Raw genomic sequence first — 21,191 nt, 5'->3', positions numbered from 1 at the left:
CTGCTGTTATCATGATTAGCTAACATTAGCAGCCAGGGGCCAGGCCACATAGCTGTTAGCTTTGTAGCCAATCATCGAGGTCAGCGTCTAATTGGCCTGTTTACTTAGCTGCCTGTCAGTGAAGCACGTCCCCTCTCACCACTCTGATCACATGTAGCATCCGTGTTTTAGTTTTTTTCACAGGAGAATACCATCTAATGGTCAAATGTTGTGGATGTCCCAGAGCGAAAGGTGTGAAGACACTTTCCTTGTCCTGTGTTTTTTTTCTTTCTGTTAAGGAGGTAACACGGTTTGTCAACTTATGTTTTGTTTCAAACTGCAATTGATGGTTGAAATGTTGGTATGTTGATTTTTTGTTTGTTTTATATATTTAATGGTGTTTGCAGTGTGGTGGGGAATGTTGGTTTTATTTGGGTAAAGATGGATGTTATTCTTATGACAAATCCTTATTTGGTGTATTTGAGATGCACATTTCTTTACATGTTTTGTATTAAAATATGTAACAAAACATTTTACTTTTCAGTCAACTCGGTCTTATCTAGAAAGTAGAAATAATCATACAGAGTTTAAATATTGATACAAAAATCAGCCGCCCTGTGATCCAAATTGCCAAGATTTCCATTGAATGGCTCTGATACTTGATTAGGCAAGTGAGAGTGTGACAATTCCTATTTCTTCCTGTTCATTAAATGTATCAAAGCTTTTTTTTGATCTGTAAACACAACAAACAGTAGATTATTAGAGGTACTTTAAATTGGTGCAGATACTGGTTGAAAGAAAATTACAAAATCTTTAGGTTACTTTTGGCCAATCATTGGAAAGCAGTAAAGGGTAATAAACCATAAATTCAACCAATACTGGTCACCAGCTACTTTCCCTGTGCATCTCTAATTATAATATTGCGTAAAACTGTAAAATATTTTTTGCCAGTCATCTCAGAAAGTGAAACTGGTATATTATTCAGAATCATTACACATAGTGATATATTCCAAGGCTTAGTTTCTTGTAATATTCATGATTGTGGGTGACAAGTAATGAAAACCCAAAATTCAGTGTCTCAGGAAATTAGAATACTGTGGAAAAGGTAATTATTTGAAACTCGTGGTGTCATAGCCCAGGGTTCTCGCTAGCACATTTTATCATAATGAATCGTTACGCTGAAAGATGTCAAAGTTACGCTTAGATTAGAGCACAACACAGATGTTTGAGAGCAACAGTAAAGCTAACGCTAGCTGTTATCAGCTTGACGAACAGCCCCCTTCGAGCTGCACTATGCACCGCTCCGCTGTGGGAATGCATCCAGAGAAGCAGGGAAATGACACACCAGCGCGCCTGCTGAAGTCCAGACTCCATGCAGCCATCTACCAGGTCACTTCATGCCTCCCTCTGCAGACAAGCTGTATGGAGATGCTGATTTATTTTCCCATCAGCACCTTCCCACACTGCCAAAGGCACCAGAAGCTGCTTCAGTGACCACGGTGTTCCTGAACCCCACAGAAAGTCTCAGAGCTGGTGTCTAGAGGAAGATGAGAGACACCAGACCCAACGAGGCAGATGACCTGAAGGCAGCTGTGTAGTGTTTTCCATTTGATCGGACACCACACACTGTAGGAGCAAACCTGTTATACCTACGATTTCTTTTTATCATTTTGTGTTGTGCCTCTCAGGCTTTGGAAATTGTCTGAAAACTTAAAATCTTGTCATAGGTTCCAGGCTTAAGAGCTACTTTTAGGCTACGTTCACACTGCGGGGGAATGCGTCCCATATCCGTCTTTTTCATGGGAGTGTGATTCTTATCTTTTCACCCCCCAAAAAAAGTCAGATCTGTGTCACTTCCATGCATATTCAAATTTGGATAGGTATGGAAAGCGTCCACAGTCTGAACAGTCATGTCGCATTTTGGTCGTCTTTCAGTCACTCTGCAGTCTCTCACTACACATCCACACAGAGTAGCAGCTAGCGCTCCATAGAAGACCATTAATAGCGGCGCTGCTTTCTTCTTACCTTAGTCTCGCTATGATGTGGTCTTAATATTGTCTCCCATTGCTCAGCAGCTTTCTGACAAGGAGAGATGCCGGCTGGTATGCGTGTTTTTTATTTCTCCGTGGGTTTTTTTTATGAACGAAACTTTATTGAACACTTGTAGAAACAATTACATTCACCATTACTTCCGTAAGCAGTGCGCTGCTGGATGACGTCTCCTGCTGTTATCCGCGCATGCAGGTTGCTTTGCGGTCTTCAACCGCTCAGGCAGAAGTCTGACACATTAGTATGAACGGACACCTAAAAAAAAATCTGATTTCAGCAAAAAATCTGAATTGAGCACCAAGACCTGCAATGGGAACGTAGCGTTAGTTTTAGGATTCTTTGGGAATACGGGAGCTGATCTATACATCACTGGATTGCAGTGTGGTTGGATTATATGTTGAAATGGGCTGCCCTACATTACGGCTGTTTGAACTGTTTTCTTTCCTGTTTTTCTTATGCCTGGTTAACATGGCAAGATTTTAAAACAATTGATTTTTAAAACCCCTGAACATTTAAGCGGCGAGGTGCGGCTGCGTCTTCACTGCTGACGGCAGCAACTCTGGTCAGTCAGAGCGGTTCCACCCGGTGCTCCGCGGGGCATTTCTGAAGCGTCCCAGATGTATCAGTGCTACCCGCTTCTCTAAAATACGCGGCTGTTCTAAGTTTGCCGCTCGCCGCACCGACTCCCCGTCAATCTGGAGCCGAGCGGATCGTTCAGGCAGGAAGTCAGCTGATGAAAAGCAGAGTGGATCCGGTCGAGTTTACAAGCAAACTGCATGTGCAGAATTTGGATCGCATTTTACTGTGAAACATCAACACGTCCACCACCAAACCAGGATCTCACTTCATACTTGACACCATTTCAATTTTAAAACTTTAAACTTTAAAAATTTAAACTACTATCACACGATGACGCAATCCTACCTTGATCAGAGTCCAGCCACTCTGAGGCGCTCCGCTCTGAAACACTCCTGGTGGAACGGGTGCCTGGCTATAACAGCTTTGGACCCACAGGCTGTGGGCTACAGCCACACTGCAAGCACGACATACCACACTCGTCATGAACATTCAGATCTCAGCCAGAAAAGCTTGCAAAACCTCCAGACCACACTTCATAAATAAACATGGCCAGTGGCGATACTTTGTGGACTCATTTCAACAACGGTATCGCCTTTACTCATGTATAAAACCACTTTAAAATAAACCATGCTTAGCCTGGGGGTAGTAAAGCCTGGCGGTCTGCAAGTGGACCCTGTACACAGTATTTATCACGATATATGAAATCTGTTCTTGATCATTGAATGAATGTGGAACCCTCTATTGTAGCGGTGATTTAAGATTCAAACTCTGAGCTTTCTTCCAACCGCAGGATAAAACAACAAACCTTCCAGTTGTTCACCAGTAGGGGTGACTTCTAAACAGCTGCACTGAAGACGGTTAGCCTGGCGGCCATAGTAGTTAGAGGAACACTGATAAACAACGGTTTTAGGAAAGCGTTGTATCCTATGACCACAACTCAAGCCACACAGTGTGACCGCCGACAACTGAGCAGAGCAGAAATTTATTGGCAACCAAAAAGAAAACAGGCTGAAAGTCCACAGAGAAGCTGAGCACTGACACATCTCAGCAGTGTCAGTCAGGGTGATGAGAAACGCTCCTTTTAAATAGACGTCACGGTTCCTTAGAGAAAGCACTGCCTTCAGGTTACTGCCTTCACTCTACAGTACACTGTGGCCGTGCCATATCTGTTAGTGTTTAAAGTAACAGGCGTTGCATCAAGGCTGTTGGTGATGAAGTGGGACAGCTGTACTGAAGAGGTCAGACTAAAAGCTTTTTTACAAAGCAATAAAAGTATGCGCTTGTCTTTCCCTTTGTCAACATCATTAATAATTACAATCATCTGACATGGGTGTGACAATTAGTTCTTTCTAAAGCTGAAGACCAACTCCACTACTTATCGTCTACTCCTCTAAAGCATCCGTTGCAATGACGTCTTGGTGTCTCCACGAGTGCGTTAGCTTTACTTGTTCAGCAAACAGTCCTTTCTAAACGTTTCTCCTTTGGTAGCGCGATTAGCCACACTAGCTTTCAAAACACAACCAGTTTCAATAACCTGTCTCCGTCCTTAAGGATGACTAGACAACAAAGGTTTTGCTTGTGTAACTCATGCTTTTGTTCATTTTATCGTCATACTAGAATTTTAAACTCTTGTCAGTACTCAGGAAAATATTCGATACTCAACACCATTTTTGATACCACGGGGATAAAAAAATTACAAAGAATTAAAGGCTTAAAAAATATTTTAACGTGGTGATTGGCATGGTTGTGTGATTAGCCACATCTAATCACGCAACATTAAGGCGGGCCACCAGTCGCACTGACAACAGCAATGCGTTTAATGTATTCAATTATGACAGGAAGTTACATTTATTAACCTGTAGGACTTCCTCATGAAGACCAGGATATCAGTCCTTGTGATGTTTGGCCAAGTTTGTTGTGCTGCTCGAATTAGTTGCACCACTTTAAAACACTGTTTGCACACTGGCTTGTCAAGATCTTTGGGTTTCCCTCCTTGGTTTGCCTCATATGCTGAAATATTTAGTATTGATACCATGCCAAATTAGTATTGTGTCCGGATACAGCGTTTGACTGCCAACACTTTTAAACACCCTTAATTCCTGTGTAGACAAGGTGTTCATCTGTTAACGTAAAAACCCTCAAACAGCTTTTGATGGGACAGCTGTTGTCTTTCCGTTTGGTTTTACTCCTGCTATGAACTCAGCTTTTGGTCAGATATTTCATATAGTCTCTCCACAGTTCAATCAACACAGGGAAATGTTAGTCAGCTGGTGGTTCAGTCGGCTAATAAATATTGAAGGAACCAGTGCGCCCTCCTCCATTACTCCTCTGTTTAGTTGTAAAGCCACTGGAGGCTAATAGGGCTTATAATAAGACAGGTTATGGTGGAACCAGCCTGAAGCAACCCACCTGCTGCTCTAGTTGATCCCTGAAGAAAATATTTAGCTTGTTTTAATGTGGACAACATCATAACGTCAGATGACTTCATTCATCACTTCCTCACATTCTGAGGATGGAGGAGGCCATGGGAGATGAGGGTTTCCTCCCCAGATACAGAGTCGGTACCCTCAGCTTCTTTAGCAGGGTGGCGTCTCGGCGGTGTTCTCACTTCTGTCGGCAGCGTTTTCTGTTTACAGCAAACAAAACGATTTGCTAGGTTTGATTGTTAAATTCTACATTCAATAAAAAAAACACAAGAAGTTCTAGCTTGTCATGGCTAAAGTATTAGAAATGTGTGAATGTGTTTGTTTGCAGATTGTAGATTTTAAATTGTGAGCTGGTGTTAGTGGGTAACATCACCTTATTAATATATTATTACTAAAGTAAGCCGCTAAAATACCCCCAAGTTACCTGCTTTCTATTCAGTAACGTCTTCAGTTTGATGTTTGATCTGTGAACCATATCAGTAATAGATTCCATGAGATTATCCCAAATTTAGTAGAGAACCCATAAAGCTAATTTTAGTTTTAGCTACAAACCATTCAATACATTCCCAAGGATTTAATTCTAAATGGAAGACTTCAGTTTAAAATTCAAGATCATCCCTTAATTTCTGCTCGACCCAGAGTAAGGTCTTTGAGTTTTCCTCATGATGTTCCGTACCACGCTAGGCCGTAGTATCCGTTTGCTGCATGGCTAACCCTGTAAATCCATCAGTAGTTTTTCAGTCTAGAGTCAAACTTTACTTAACCTAGACCTGCTGAACTTTGCCAAGTCTGCCTGTCCTGAGATGAAGACCTGTCCTTGTTTCTCCACAGCGGAGATGGAAGGATGGTAAGCAGCCAGCCGAAGTACGAACTAATCCAGGAGGTGGGGCGTGGCAGTTACGGCGTGGTCTATGAAGCAGTGGTGAAACGCACGGGGGCCCGGGTGGCCGTGAAGAAGATCCGCTGCCACTCTCCGGAGAATGTGGAACTGGCCCTGAGGGAGTTCTGGGCGCTGAGCAGCATTCAGAGCCAGCACCCAAACGTCATCCACCTGGAGGAGTGCATCCTGCAGCGGGACCAGCTGGCCCAGAGGATGAACCATGGCTCCAGTTCTCCACTATACCTAGAGGTGAGAATGCAGAATTCCTTTGGTCAGGCTCTAAACTACAGCCTGATCAGTTTCTAGACAAAGAATACAGTATGAAAGTCTGATTTATATCTCCTGTCTTCTGCTTTTTTTCTACCTGCTGGTCTATTTGCCAACCATATCAGGCAACATATGGCAATAGAAATGACTTTCTGTCAATGAAGTAATAGTTAAAATGTCCTGCCGATTTTCTGCTTTGGCTTTATGGCTAATGGCAAATAGAGACAAGGATCACCAAATATATTGCAGGAGTCTGAATGTATGGATTTCAAATAATTGGCATTCATTGCAGTCCAAGCTGTTCCTGCTGGTATTCATATGATGTACAGTAAGACTGCAGAAATGCTTTCTGTGGGAGAACTTGGTTACCCTGAGAGGCAGATAGTGTCATAATCCTTAACATCTAACTTCATTGGACACTTTTTCTCTCCATTCCTTCTCTAGGGCCTCCTATTTGAGTGACTTGTCAGGGTTTACAGGTCACAGCACCACCCTGAGTATTACTAGTGCTGTTTTTCTGAAAACCTCTGCTTTGTAAACTATGCTTTGTTTACCTGAGGATCAGGTTTTATTGTCAAGTAGCTTCATGTGTCAAGGAGTTTGACTTTGGGTCCACCTTTAAGAACAATATACAAAGAAGTTGCATCAAACTATTGTTTGTAAATATGAAAATGTACATTTTCAGGGTCCATCAGAGAGACCGCCTGGGGGAGGCAGCTGTCTGTAGAGGGTGGTTTTAGCGAATAGCGCTCTGTAGCGCCACCTGAAGATCAGAGTGTAAGCAGTTTGTGTCCAGGATGTGAGGGGTCTGCAGAGATGAAGCCACCTTCTCCTGACCCTACCCCTGTATGGAGGTCAGCCCTGATGATCTTCTCTGCAGACCTGGTTGGTTGTTGCAGCTTGGATGGTCCTCACAGTGATGGACGAACCCAGGACAGACTGAATATTGCAGCTCCTGTAGACGCTTGTACTTGTTGGGCTGCCACAGGAAGTCTACCCAGGTAGACTGACTCCTCTGCTGACCCGTTAGCCCGGTAAACAAACAGCAGGGGCCTGGTATGCCCTGTAGATGCTCAAAGGATTTCATGAGCACAGACGTCAGGGCTACAGGCCTGTAGTCATTCAGCCCCATGATGTGTAGCTTTATACTTCAGTCTGACATTCCTAACGCAGCCGTGGCCTAGAAATCAGGTGTTGGCTTTTATTTTTCTTTTAAAGCCAACCGTTTGAGCAGCAGATGGACTCATCGCACAGCGAGCGGAGCAAGTACTGGAAAACAGCTGCAGCCAACAGCAGTTGACTCCATAACAAGATGGGAAACAAGTTAAACGCAGCTGCTCTGCTGGCTGTAAATATTTGTTGGAGGGCGGTGCCACAAACACTGCAAAATAAAGTCCAAACAGTTCCAGTGAGTCATCTGCTGTCTTCGTAGTGCTAAAATGGAGGCTGCGTAGGTGTGGACTCCAGTTAAGTGACTTCCACAGAAGGAGTCAAGACTCGAAGAACACGATCCTTAAAGTGGAGCATGGAAGTGGAAGCAGTATGCTTTGGGGAGGTTTGCGTTTAAGTCACTGCTTGACCACATAAGACCCAGTGGCCGGGTCATGTTCTGTAAAACCTAAAACAGCAACATTCTCAGGTGTGCATACCTGGTGATGAACTGCAGCAAACGTCTTCCTGCTGTGCTTGGAGGCTCATGATTTGCTTAGAGAACAAATCCGTATCTCACACAGTGACATGCAGATCAACCTTTCACTGGTGTTGTAACCTCTGCTTGTCAGATTGAGATGAAACCACAGTATCTGCAGGCAAGCAAACAATTGCCCCATTGTAGCCTCACTTCCTGTTTCCACAGGAAAAGGTCTGCTCCTTGTCACCTCCTCAGTCCATTTGGTCCCATTGCAGGGGTTTTTGTGGAGGACTGAGAACGGTGGGATCATACTGCCTCCAAGCATTGCTTCTGCTGCTACGAACATGTCATTGAAGTCTTGTATTAACCTAATGATTGTTAGCAGTTCCACAGCTTGGCGGTCCTCCTAAGCTTTTGCACTCTATAACGATACAGCCTCTGAACTGTGGATTGAAGGTCTTGTGGAGAGCAACGTGCTGCACTACTCCAGTATTCACTCAGCTAGTCGGGCTGGTTTTAAACTAATTAGAACTGAAACTCACATTGTTCCAGCGTCATATGGGCTTGTGTCTGTTATGGGTGTGGCTGCCAGTAAACGTGTACGTTTGACATAATTAGTGTTCTGTGCTGCTTAAATGTGCCAGATGGAAGGATCAGTGGCACCATTTTAGGACTGATGGTGTTTGTGCTCCACAGCTGAGTGGATAGGCGGACTCATTGTGCTGTGGATCGTACGCCTGAGCTGTAAAGCTCGCCGTAACGTGTGTCCTGTCACACGTTCTCTGATCATTAGGCCCTCCCACTGGACCTGTTACTCACCGGCTCATGTTGGGCCACATGTTGCTCTCTCTGCTCTTCTATAAATGCATGCATAACGATTCGAGTGGGACATGAAGGTAATGTGTTGGCACTGAGTAGTTCTACAAAGTGATTCCTGAGCTGAAAACGACCCTAACTCGTTATGAATGGTTATGAAGGCATTTCATCTTCTGTTTGGGATGTGCCTATGCTGATGAGCAGGGGGTTCTGGTTGGGTCTGTGTAGGCTGTTGTCCCATCCGCGCCCCACATGAATGTACTGTCAGGGTGGGGTGGGGTGGGGGGGGGGGCGTCCCTAGTCGACCTGTCAGCAGCCTGTCATGTTGCAGTGGCTCCCCGCTGTGTGACGGCGGCCTCACAGGCCTGATTACAGCCTTTGAGCTGCTCAGTGGTCTATTGTCACACCATTCATTTAGTTTCCTGCAGTGCCAGCATTGGATATTTTCCCAGTATTCCTTTAGTCCTGCTCTTTTACTGTGCTCTAATGTTCCAGTACATGCTTTAGAAGAGGAAACAATAAAGGGGTAGAACTAAATGACTGCTGCTACCGTGGGACAACCGTCCCCTATTCACTGCGGCCGCTCTGTTGCAGGGATTGTGTGCAGCCATTTATGTTCCACCAGGAGCTACCTGTTGCACATATTCAGCAGATCACTTCTGCAGTGCACCATACATCAGCGACTACAGTAGAGTGCCCTGCAAATATACTCATTACCCTTGAAATAGTTCTACATTTCCTCACATTACAGCCATAAACGTCAGCTTATTTAGCTCGACTTATATGTGATACAGCAACACAAACTGGTGCCTAGCTGAGGCAGAAGGAAAATTATAGGTTCCTGTTTTTTTGTGTCATGTGCATTTATATTGCGCCCCTTTTATGTTGATATTCTTAAAAACTCCTATGACATTTTAATTACAGGAGATTATAAAAGTGATAGTGATACAATAAAAGGCAGAAGAATGTGCAAACACTGGCTCACTGATCCTTCTGTTTTAGAGTTTAACAGCAAGTTGAGTCCTAGGAACCATAAAGGCTTTTAAATCTTCTGATCTCGTAGCTCTACAAGGACAGTGATAATGTAGGGACAGGAACGAGACTGAGCTGGAGAGACTCCTTCCTGCAGAACAAGCTCCCTAAATATGGTTGGGTTTGGATCAAAGCACTTCTATGTCTTCCACTGGCCTAGTCAAAGTCCACACCTATGTTAAACTGAATATCTGTGGCAGGACTTGAACAATGATGTTCACATATGCTGGTGTGGATTGTCATTCATCCAGGACATGGCCAATCCAGAAAAGGTCAAATAAATAAATAAAATGAAACGTTTCCAACCACGAATGTGAAGTCTAGTTGTTTTATTCTTTAAGCTTTTCTTAAAGTTCCTTTCAGTAAGTGAGCAGAGTGAACAAAATGTTACTAAATTCCCTTAATATGCCCTGAAGCGTGTGGGTCTGACATGACGAAAGGTGCAACAGTGTAACTCAGATAAACTACTAGTGTCTCAGCTGCTTTTAAAAGGTTGTGGCAGCAGAATCTGTTTCAGCTTTATTAAAACAATAAGTTCATAAACGACTGCATGACGAAGCTGCCGCTAAGCTTTGGGCAGACGCTGAATCCCTGTGGAAATGCACTGAGGCGGTGGAGGGGCCTGAGTAGCTGCCCGTTCCTCCTCTTCGCCCTGTTCCTCTGTCAGAACCTTTGTTCTGTTGGCCTCGTTGGTCTGGTGCCGCCGTGTAACACAATGTCTTCCTGTTGTTTGGCCCTGCAGCTGGTGGAGACGTCTCTGAAGGGCGAAATCACCTTCGACCCCTGCTGTGCCTACTACCTGTGGTTCGTCATGGACTTCTGCGACGGGGGCGACATGAACGCCTACCTGCTGTCGCGCAAGCCCAGCCGCAAGACCAACACCAGCTTCATGCTGCAGCTGGGCAGCGCCTTGGCCTTCCTGCACCGCAACCAGATCATACACCGCGACCTCAAACCAGACAACATCCTCATCTCCCAGGCGTGCACCCCCACCGGCTCCTCCGAGCCCACCCTCAAAGTGGCAGACTTTGGCCTCAGCAAGGTCTGCTCCGCCTCAGGGCTCAATCCTGAGGAGCCAGCCAGCGTCAACAAATGCTTCCTGTCCACGGCCTGCGGCACGGACTTCTACATGGCCCCGGAGGTGTGGGAGGGCCACTACACCGCCAAGGCAGACATCTTCGCTCTGGGGGTGATCTTCTGGGCCATGGTGGAACGCATCACCTTCGTGGATGTGGAAACCCAGAAGGAGTTGCTGGGGAGCTACGTGCAGCAGGGCTCAGAGATCGTACCGCTGGGGGAGGCCCTGCTGGAGAACCCAAAGATGGAGCTGCTGATCCCGGCCAGGAAAAAAAGCATGAACAGCCACATGAAGCAGCTGATCCGGGAGATGCTGTCGGCCAACCCGCAGGAGCGGCCCGACGCCTTCGAACTGGAGCTCAGACTGGTGCGGATCGCGTGCCGGGAGCTGGACTGGGACACGTGATAGTCGGCCGCTCGGCACCATGAACTCAGCACATGTACACACCTCTCCGTTTGCTGTTAACCCCTGTTACTTTACCTGAAAGTAAATTACTGTTTGTAACTATGGAATAATGAGAATATACATGAGTTGCATCTTGGTTAGAAGTCCAATCAGCGTCCAAGCACATACAGTCTTCTACTAGCTGTGTCTTTATATTGAAAGAGAGAGGTGCGACACCCACAGCTGCTGCTGCTGCTCCAAACCGCAGCTTCGTCTCAGGCCGTTCAGAGCGTCCCAGCCTCCGCTTCCTCACGCACATCACTCCTACACAATCAGCCCCAACAGCAGAAGAGCTAGGCCGGCTGTTAGTGTCCCCAGCTTGTCTCCAAATACCATCATGAAGCCGGTGCTGATTACTACTAAATGCAATATGAGACAGTGTCCTGTGATTTTTACTGTGCATTCAGCCAAAGGGCCCCGTGTCAAAGCCCCCGGCACCTCAGCGCTCGCGTTGTCGTAGGCTTCAGCTCATTTCAGCCTGGTCTTCACCACCAGCAGGAGTTAAACACACTATGTCAAGGTTTGAGTCGGTTACGGCACCAGATTCAGTTCTGCTTTGAAAGCTCAGGTACTAAAAACACACAGCATGATGGTATTTGTGGACAGCTGTCGTGTTGGGATCAGTTTGTTCTGTGGTCGTTAGAACAGGAGGAAAACCAGACTTTGGTGCTTGAACATGGCGTGTTCTCCTGTCAGCTTGCTTGGCTTGCTTGAGTGGTACCCGGCCACAGAGATGGCGGGGATGTTCGTTTCTTTGCTTCTAAACTGCAGACTTGAAGAGAAGTTGACTGGCTCCAGAAGCAGCCTAAGCAGTTGACCAGAATGTACAATGCTGAAGAACAGATCCTCTAATTTCCACCCAGCCTTAAACGCATCACACCGCCAGTCATTGAGGCAAAGCTTAGACCAGATCCTCCAGCTGCACGGCTCCAATGTAGCCGCAACGTTGTGCTCACCAAAGCTTTTTGAAGATTGAATTTATTCTTTTAAACTCGCAGGCTTTCCACGTAGCCACCTTTCACTGGTACCTAAACCTTTTCACTCTGCTGATTTAAAAACAAGCCAATGGGTCACTAGGGCCCTGTGCCATTCTTCCATTGCTTTGGTGTGGAGTGCTTTGTCACTTTGATCACCTGTTACTAAAATATTGTGTCCGGGACGGTTTATTATGACAATCCTTTCCTGTAACACCTTTATCAGAGGTTTTAGAAACGTTTTGTGTTTCTACAGAGTTTTGTCTCTTAATCAGATTCATTGTATGAACAGCAAACTTTCCAGAAGCAGCAGCTACATCTGTTGCTCACCTGAAGTCTATTAATCTGCACTTAAATCTCTTTTGTGTAGACATACTCATTATTCACATGTAATGGTGTGTTCACGTCCCGTCTTGTCGTCTTCCACTTACCCGGGGCCGGGTCGTGGTCTCAGCAGAGACGCCCAGACGCCTCCTCCAGCTCCTCTGGAGGGGAGCGTGTCCTGAACTGCTCCCCTGGGCCTCCTCCCAGAGGGACTTGCCAGGAGAGGAGTCACCTCGGCTGACTCCTCTCCTGGTGGAGGAGCAGCAGCTCTACTCTGAGCTTCCAGATAGCTGAGCTCCTCCCCCCCCTAAGTCTAAGGCTCATTTCAGACCCCCGTCTCCCAGATGTTGTTCTCTCAGTCATCACTCTAATTCCCTGCCATAAGTAAGGATAGAACGTAGACTGATGGGTTAATGCAGAGCAGAGCCTTTTGGCTCCTCTCTCTCTTCACTACAATGCTTCAGTCTGTCCTGCTCCAATCTCCTTTCGCTCGTAAACAAAACCTCCAAATACTTAAGCTCCTCCACTTGAGCCATTGTTCTTGCTTCATGATTTGGAATGACCAGTCTGTTCTACTAGCAATTAGCATGGTTAGCATTAGGAAGTGTAAACAGTGTCTGCGTGTATTCCTGTGAGCTATGCAGAGTGGACCTCTCAGATTTCCAAGAGTCTAACATTTGTGAACGCATCTTGGTCCGTACCAGACAGAGGCTGGATTAAAACGAGCTTTCTGCTCCCTGCAGAGCTCAGTTTAACCAGTCCCAAAGTCGGTGTGAACAACTGCTGCTTTTAGCACCTGAACAGGTTGGATGATCAAAAAGCAAAGGTCTTTGTGCTGCCTCTGACCAGATTTTAAAACACTAAGCTGAAGCTAGCCAGATTCATGGGAACGTCTGCCCCCTAAGAGCGCTGCTGTTTCCCCGGCCTGGATGGTGAGTTCACTGATCAGGGACAGAAACGTGGCTTTTTAAAATGCAGCTAAAAATGAGTCACCAGGCAAGTTGTTGCTGCATCTCTAGAACTGCTCCTGGTAAAGTGGTTAAAGCTGCTGGTTGTTTCAGACCCCTGTTAGAATCCAGGTCGCTTTGGTGAGCATAACGTTACAGCCAGTATGGAGTCAATAGACCAGAATGATCCATGAAGGTAAGTGAATCTCCTGGCAGTAACGCTGTCCCAGTGTTTCTTCAGAACCTGCTTAATAATGTGAACTTAGAAGCTGCTTGTATGTCATGGCAGCGACATGAATAATCCCGTCTGAGCCTCTTCATACCTGAATGTGTACAACACAGGAGGATGCAGTGAAAGCACTTTTATTTAGCCGTTTGTATTTATTCCTGTAGCTGCTGCGTGATGTGGCCCTCTCCTCGGCAGGCTCGGCTGTGATGACAGCGTTTGTGTTGCTGCTGCTCTTACTAATTTATGCAGCGGCGCTCACCTTGAGGAGGGGAGAGCGTGTCTGCCCCACAGCCTCCCTGAGCCTGAGGGTCTCTGCTCCTTTCCCACTCGGACGCGTAAAGCTGCTGTTTGACGTGATCTCGTCTCCCTGTCACCGCGCTGCATCTCCTCTGGCTCTCAATCTTACAGTAATCTATTTTGTCATGCTTCTTACCAGCTAATCCAAAGCCCATTAAGTTGTTGCAGAACTCGGCAGAGGATCGTGCTTGAGACTCCCTTTTTTGTTCCGTTCGGGTAAAACGCAACGTGTACTTTTACATATTTCTACAGGAAGCTCTTCCTACTCCAGTAGAAAAATGAATTTCCCTCAATTTATCTCCAAGTTAGCAGTTTCCTTCTGCCCTCACTCTGTTATTGTAGTTTTGGCTCATCTGTTCCATTGCCATCTTCATGAAGGACACCTCCTGGTGTTTGGGACAATATACGCTTTATTGTGGCTTTCAGCACAGGAGCAGTAAAGATTAAAATCAAAGTAGGTCACACATCAGCCTCTGAGCTGCACACAGCAGAGGATGATGGGTAGTGATTTTCGACTAGATATCTGCTCATACTCATCTAGAGAAGAAGGCGATGAGGAAGATGTGGCATCCTGGTCTGAGTTATTAAACCCCCCCCCCCCCCCTCCCCAATTTGCTGTATTAAGTTGTTTTGCACATTTGTAAATACTGTATAGGATCAATGGGACTGACGAGGCTGTATATATGGGGTGATGAGCTCTGTTTTTGAGAGCCTGATTGTTGGATGTGTAACTTGTTACGATGGCTTCAGTTTTCTTTGAGCTGGCATCAGATTCCTGATGTGATGAATTGCAGGATGATGAAAATTGTATGTCTGTCATTGGCCTGTTTGTGGTTTTGTGTAAGAAACAACAAATGTACAACATGGATGAAGTCTTTTGTCCTCTCTGTGATCAGGGCATTCTTGAAATAAAAGTTGGATTAAAAGATAAAGTATTGATTCAATGTGACTACTTTAACCATAAACCATATTGACTAACAAAGGAATTTGTTTGACATGTGGAAGTGTGGAGGTCCTGCCAACAACAGGCAGCTTCAGAACCAAATGAAACGCTAAACATGCCCAAAGCAAAAAAAATTAGACTACAACTCTGAACATGACCTTTAAAAGTGATGCAACAGGAATATGATCTGTATGTTCATCTATACACTCACTGACAGAATATATTATCTTATCCAGATGTCTTGAGGTCCAAATGCTGGTAAACCTAGAACAACCTTTAGAGCAGGGTATTCAGTTCAAACATACCAAGGTCCAGTTACTTAGATTTCTTCCTAGTAAAAGGTCCGAACGGAGGTCCAGCTTTTCTTTACCGTCTCACCTAAACGTTTCTGGCACAACTTCACCAACTTTCTAGGTGCTTGAAAACATAAATGAACTGGTCGATGAAAACTTCAGCAACACTTGAAGGTTCAGGAGCAGACTTTATTGACAGACCGTGTTTCGGTTCTTCAGGATCATTACAAATCACATCAGTGGTCTTTAAATGGGTACAATGCAGCAAAAATTAAAAATAAATCAATCACTTATTCACAAATACATAAACTGACCAATCAGCATACAGGGGGATGGAACTTGCTGAATGGCAATCTCGTCTTTTTGTTTTATGTCATGTCTCAGCAACATCATATAAGGACTCTTTCATGATTGTCACAGTTTTTTTTATGTTGCTTCTAAATCCATGATACCTTGAGTGAATATTCGTTTGCTCGTTGCTGGGCTGCAAAAGTATTAGTGATGAGTCTGGTTGAGCTGTGCTTCATTTCACAATGTTCCCCCTAATATTTCATGTCTGAGCATTCTCTGGACCTCTGAGAGCAACATCACACATGCACCCTGAGGCTATACCAGTATTATGCCTGTCCAATACCTGAGATTATAACAAGTTACATGGCTATCTAAAATAATCAAATTACAGCAATAATTTCTTTTAGATGCAACTGATTTAACCCGATTAAATGAAAAAGACAAAAATCTTGGATTTTCTTCATGAGCAGTATAGTATGTTTTATGTCAGAGTAGGGGTCCTGCTAAGAAAGAACTGAGGGACATGTACATCTTTCACAGTATACATTTTATTGCAATTAAATTATTTACATTGTGTGCAATGAGATTTTGCCCAAACGTGTGCAGCCTCTCTCCTGTCAGTCTGCCTCAGGGCAGCTGTGACTACAATGTAGCTCACCACCGTCAGGGTGTGAATGTGTGAGTGACTGTAGTGTGAAGCGCTTTGGGGATGTTGGACTTGATAAAGCACTACAAGCCATTTCTATCAATCTTATCTACCGATCTATTGATAGATATATGTATATATGGCTGTAGTCCTCGGGCATGCGCCCATAAAATAAGAAATGTATAATTAGCTGCTTTCAAAACCAGGTAGAACAAGGTTGGTCTGATATCAACAGACACCTTGTGCTGCAAAGGGCTCCATCTGCAGCTGATAACGGCAGAGGAGCTCCAGGAACAAGCAGCAGGTGTAGCGCTCAAAAACCAACCAAATTGGTTGAAACATGACACTTATGATGTCAGAAAAGTAGATCCCAAAAACAGCCACCCAAACAGCTGACATGCAGCAGGAGTAACAAAGACACACACTGCAACCTGCCCAGCTATAAAGGCGTCTGCCCCACCCATCAATCAGCACCTGGCACACAGAGTGGGACCGTGGAACACCATCTCACCAAAGTGTTACAAAATAACTTAATAATATTTTGTTTACAGTACAGCTTGGAATTAATTTCCCGCGCTGCTTAGATTTGCTCTGCGCGGTGAATCCGGGTGCAGTGCGTGATTGCGGAAGCGCACAGGTTTGAGGGAACATATCATATTTAACACAGCGATTTTCTGTATCAACTTTTCTTCTTTTGGAGCGAGCCATGCCGTCGTCTATCTCCACTAAGCTCACTCACTGCCTGCGCAGGGTAAAGCGAAGATTTTATTGGCTAAACTGAGAGAAACTGTTGTCGCACTAACTGGAGTAGAGGTACCCTCCAAACCACACCACCCGAGTCTCTGCCTAGCCCTGTGCTGAAAAAAACAAAAAGTCCCATCTGAAAATTGTCCGTTTGTGAATTTATCAGATTGGCCCCAGGTCCGGATTGAGCCATCACTCAGTCTGGATTCGGTCCAATAATAATTCTCTTTCTTTGGGATCACTCTTGCATTTATATAGATTTGAAAATTACAACAAAAAAAGCATTACAAATATGTTCAAGTTTAAGCGAGCTCTGATTCTTCTAGTTCAAAGGTCAGTACTGGTACCCCTTCGTATGACACAGTACCAATGAAGTAGCTCTCAGTTTAAAAAAGGTTGGTGACCCCTGATCTAGGTGTATAATGGCATAATGGCACAGACCGTTGCTGGAGCATCTGACAGTTGATACAGCGTCAGCAGAAACAGAGGATGCTTTGTATGTATTAAATAGAATCACCAGAACCTAAAGAATTTTCATAGAGCTTATTGTGGGTTTGCTGGAGGTCAGTTGGATGCGTGCAGGATAATGACATGGCTACCTTCACGTAGTCTTTGGTTCCACTGGGCCTGCAGTAGAGTATCCCCAATGTTTCAGGCAACTGCACAATACAGGCACCCAGCATCATGCTAACCCAAAATATGCTCCTTATTAAACGTGAAAATGTCTATTTGTCTCCCTTAAGAGAAAATTCCTAGAGGAGTTACACTGCACAGACACATTACACTTTTCCATAACAACACAAACACAATAAATCCGTAAATATTTTAATGAAATCATTAAAAAAAACACATTCATTAAAGCATTTCAGACAACTTTTTTTTTAAAGGGGAAGTCCGGTCAACAAGGAAAAATCAGGGTATCATTAGCTATAACTAAAACTAATACGTTTGTGGTTATTTAATGAACTTATCTTTAATCAATAAGAAAATAAAAACATAAATTGTCGTCTGAATCACTGTGTATGGGGGCTGACATTACTGCCCATATTTGGGCAGTGAGGGGCGTTTGACATCACATCCTGGGGCGTGGAAAAGCGGAAGCGGCGACAGCATTTCTCTCCGCTTTCCATGCAAAGTCAATAGGAGCCGTTCTACACAGCTGCGATCATCAACAATTTTTCGGATTTCCAGAAGACTTCACCACTGACATTCCCAAGAGCTTTTGCTGAAGCAACAATGCCCACGTGCATGGCCATCGGATGTTCCAACACAACTGGTAAAAGTGGAAAAAACATTGCTTATTTCAACTTCCCGATTCATGAGCCACCGGGCTCATTGCTGGATTGCCAACTTGAACAGAACGGATTTGCCATCTAACTCCTGGCCAGAGAGAAAACACGTCATATGCAGCAACTATTTTTAAAAAGAATGTTTTGAACATGACATGAGAGCGAGGATTTTCGGTAAGTTATTTTTTATTTTAGAATTTTTATTTAGAATTTGCGGGGATGGTCACCGAGCAGAGGGGCGGAGGGATACCACATGTGATGTGGTATCCCTCCGCCCCAGCATGTGCTGGAACGCTCTTATATTTTAATATTTATACAATAATGACCACCTGCCCTATTTACTAGAGGGAAAATGTATAACTTAAGTCACTTCAGCGATCTCTCCTCCGCTGTGTGTGTGCGCGCGCTCCGCTGCAGCGCCGGTGTAGGTACCAGATTGACTCGGGCTGCCAGATTGACTCGGGTCCTGCGTCTTCTGATGACGTCACTATACATTGTTGGTTTAACGTTTGCTCAATTGCGCAAAATATTGTAATTGGTCTGGACAACTTACTAAAGTAATTATAGCGGGGTGTAGGTTTTATTCGAGAGCGGGATTGCGGCTTGTAAACGGACAATTTTACGAAGAAAATCGCCATGGGCCCTGCGCCTCCCGATGACGTCACCAGATTCTCCGTGGGCCTTGCGCCTCCCGATGACGTCACCTTATGGCAACACCACTCAAACAAACTACATAGAGCCCGCGGTCTGCATTTGTAACGAATCAATTTTATTAAGTTAATTTAGCGGTTTCTTTTTTCTCAAAAGCTTGAACAAATATTCAAGCCATTTTACAAATAAATAATAAAAAAAAAAATATTTGACAATTGGCTCAATGTTTGGAAGAATATTGTTAACAAAAATGGAAGGGCTAGCCAGACTAATTTATCCAGCATATATCTTAAATGTACCAAATACCACAATAAAAAAATAATCAAATTCATCACAATTTCATCTGGAATAATAAAAAAACATGTGATCAGAAAGAACAACATCAGTACAAAAAGGAAGAATGAACGTTATTGATTTTACAGTGATGAATGCCGTGATAAAATTAAATGTGGCTGCTGACTTTTATTAAAAATGAAATGAGTTTATGGTTTAGTTTCCCTTCACAACTTAAAAAAAATTGGAAGATATTAAATTTCTCTAAGGTTGTAACTTCTTTGATCCTGCAAAATTACCGATTAAATTGTCAGACTACCACACAAGTATTCCAAAATGATGTTAAAAGTTTTCATGCCTCGACTAATTTACAGGAAAATAACCGTAAATGAACAAAATAAAATTGATTTGTAACAAATGGAGACCGCGGGCGCATAATCTAGTTTGTTTGAGTTGAGTTGCCATATGTAGACGTCATCGGGTAGCACCCGAGCCAATCTGGCAGCCCGAGTCAATCTGGTACCTACACCGGCAAAGCCGTCCTGCGGCGGAGCGCGCGCACACACACACACACACACACGCGTGTATACATATATATTGTAGGACCCGACTGAGTTTGCACTGGAAATAGGTACGCTGGATTCCGTCAAAAGTCCGGTTTCTGTCAAGAAACTCTTCTAAAAAAATCCATATCGCTATCAGATGATGATAGCTCCACAGAACTCCCATCACTGTCACTAAGTACTTCATCACTCTCTGCTTCGTACAGAGCACCAGTCGTCGCCATGTTGGAAAATAGTGCGCCGTGACAAACAAAGCGTTGAAACTTGCTCAACTGCGGGTCCGCCGAGTGACGTCAAAAAATGGGAGGTGACAGTACTATTCTTGACCAAGATGGATTCCTCCACATAAACATGATTAAATGAAAATTATTCATAATTAAAAAAACGTATATTTTTTTGCACAGTATGTAGTAGTTTTATATTTAAAGTACTTTCAGCAGTTTGAATTCTGATTTTGACCGGACTTCTCCTTTAATCACTAATCAATGTCAGAAATCAGGGTAAATATACCTGATATATTTTATCTAGAGGAAAATTTTGTTTATCTCATCTCTATTTATGTTCAAATGATTTAATTGAACTGGAACAGAAAATTGAATTTAATGTTTATCAATTACTTTTTTATGTAGTCCTTGGTTGAAGAATTTCTTAAATTGATTATTTTTTATTATTATGTGGTAATTTCTGAAATTGATTTATTTAATATTTGTTAAATGTGTGTTAAATTTGTTAATTGTCTGAAATAAATTCATTCATTCATTCATTCACATCACTAATAAGGTTTCATAAAAAATATGCTCCTCCAGCCTCTGAATACATTATTGAAGGGCTAAGCTAGTCAGTGAAGAGTTGGGTATCTAACTCTGTATTCCTCCACACATGTTTATCTTGTGCTCTGTGTTCATTAGTAACTCTAACTGATAACAGGAGGATTGAATGCATGTAGTGGTTATGCTTGCAAAGAGGAAATCTGTACCTTTGTCCTGATTTCAGTACGACATACTCAGAGAGCAGAATGTGAGAGGGATCTGCTAAGTGCTTTTGATTTTACAGCCAAGTCACCAAACCAGCATGCAGTGGCATACCCTGCTCTCATTGTTGCATCATCAGAATGACCTACACACACCCGGAAACCTGAGTCTGCAGGAAAGTGAAGACGCCGATGGATCCGATCACAAACACGGCTCACTTCTGTTCTCCAGCTGAAGTCATTATCAAGGTGAACTCTCAGGTATTTAAACAAGTTCACTTGCCGGATGTCTTGCCCGTGCACGGCAACCGGCTGGTGATCTTCAACTGACCTGGGATCCACCAGCCTCCCCGCTGTCTTATCAGGGTTAAAATGGAGTCTGTGAGCAGCACACCAATTAACACATGCATCCTGTGCACACCTGTGGCTCTCCAAGTTGAAATCTGTGGTCTGCAGACTGAGTATAACAGCATAATTGAAGAAAAAAAAAATCACAAGTGATTTGGGCTGGGAGCTAACATCAAGGAGCTGAAACAATTCACCAGAGTTGTGCCAGAAAAACACAACCCCAACTCAA

At 44.1% G+C, this 21,191-nt stretch overlaps 1 protein-coding gene across 1 annotated transcript; it reads left to right on the top strand.

The window, feature by feature from the left end:
* Positions 1-5,843: 5,843 nt before the first annotated feature.
* On the top strand, positions 5,844-14,883 carry pdik1l (PDLIM1 interacting kinase 1 like). The gene is made up of 2 exons (XM_036129537.1): positions 5,844-6,162; positions 10,401-14,883. The coding sequence occupies exons 1-2, from the start codon at positions 5,878-5,880 to the stop codon at positions 11,139-11,141; spliced, it is 1,026 nt and encodes a 341-aa protein (XP_035985430.1). The 5' UTR covers positions 5,844-5,877; the 3' UTR covers positions 11,142-14,883.
* The last annotated feature ends 6,308 nt before the right edge of the window (positions 14,884-21,191 follow it).

Source organism: Fundulus heteroclitus, unplaced genomic scaffold (genome assembly GCF_011125445.2).
Source record: "Fundulus heteroclitus isolate FHET01 unplaced genomic scaffold, MU-UCD_Fhet_4.1 scaffold_184, whole genome shotgun sequence".
In the NCBI taxonomy this organism is placed as follows: Eukaryota; Metazoa; Chordata; class Actinopteri; order Cyprinodontiformes; family Fundulidae; genus Fundulus; species Fundulus heteroclitus.
Note: the sequence above shows the minus strand (reverse complement) of the source record. Positions and strands in the feature narration are given on the sequence as shown.

Bases quoted from the DNA above. Each gene is read 5' to 3' on its own strand.
- pdik1l (XM_036129537.1), top strand. From the start codon at position 5,878: ATGGTAAGCAGCCAGCCGAAGTACGAACTAATCCAGGAGGTGGGGCGT. The intron at 6,163-10,400 runs GTGAGAATGCAG...TTGGCCCTGCAG, and splicing joins GTTCTCCACTATACCTAGAG to CTGGTGGAGACGTCTCTGAA.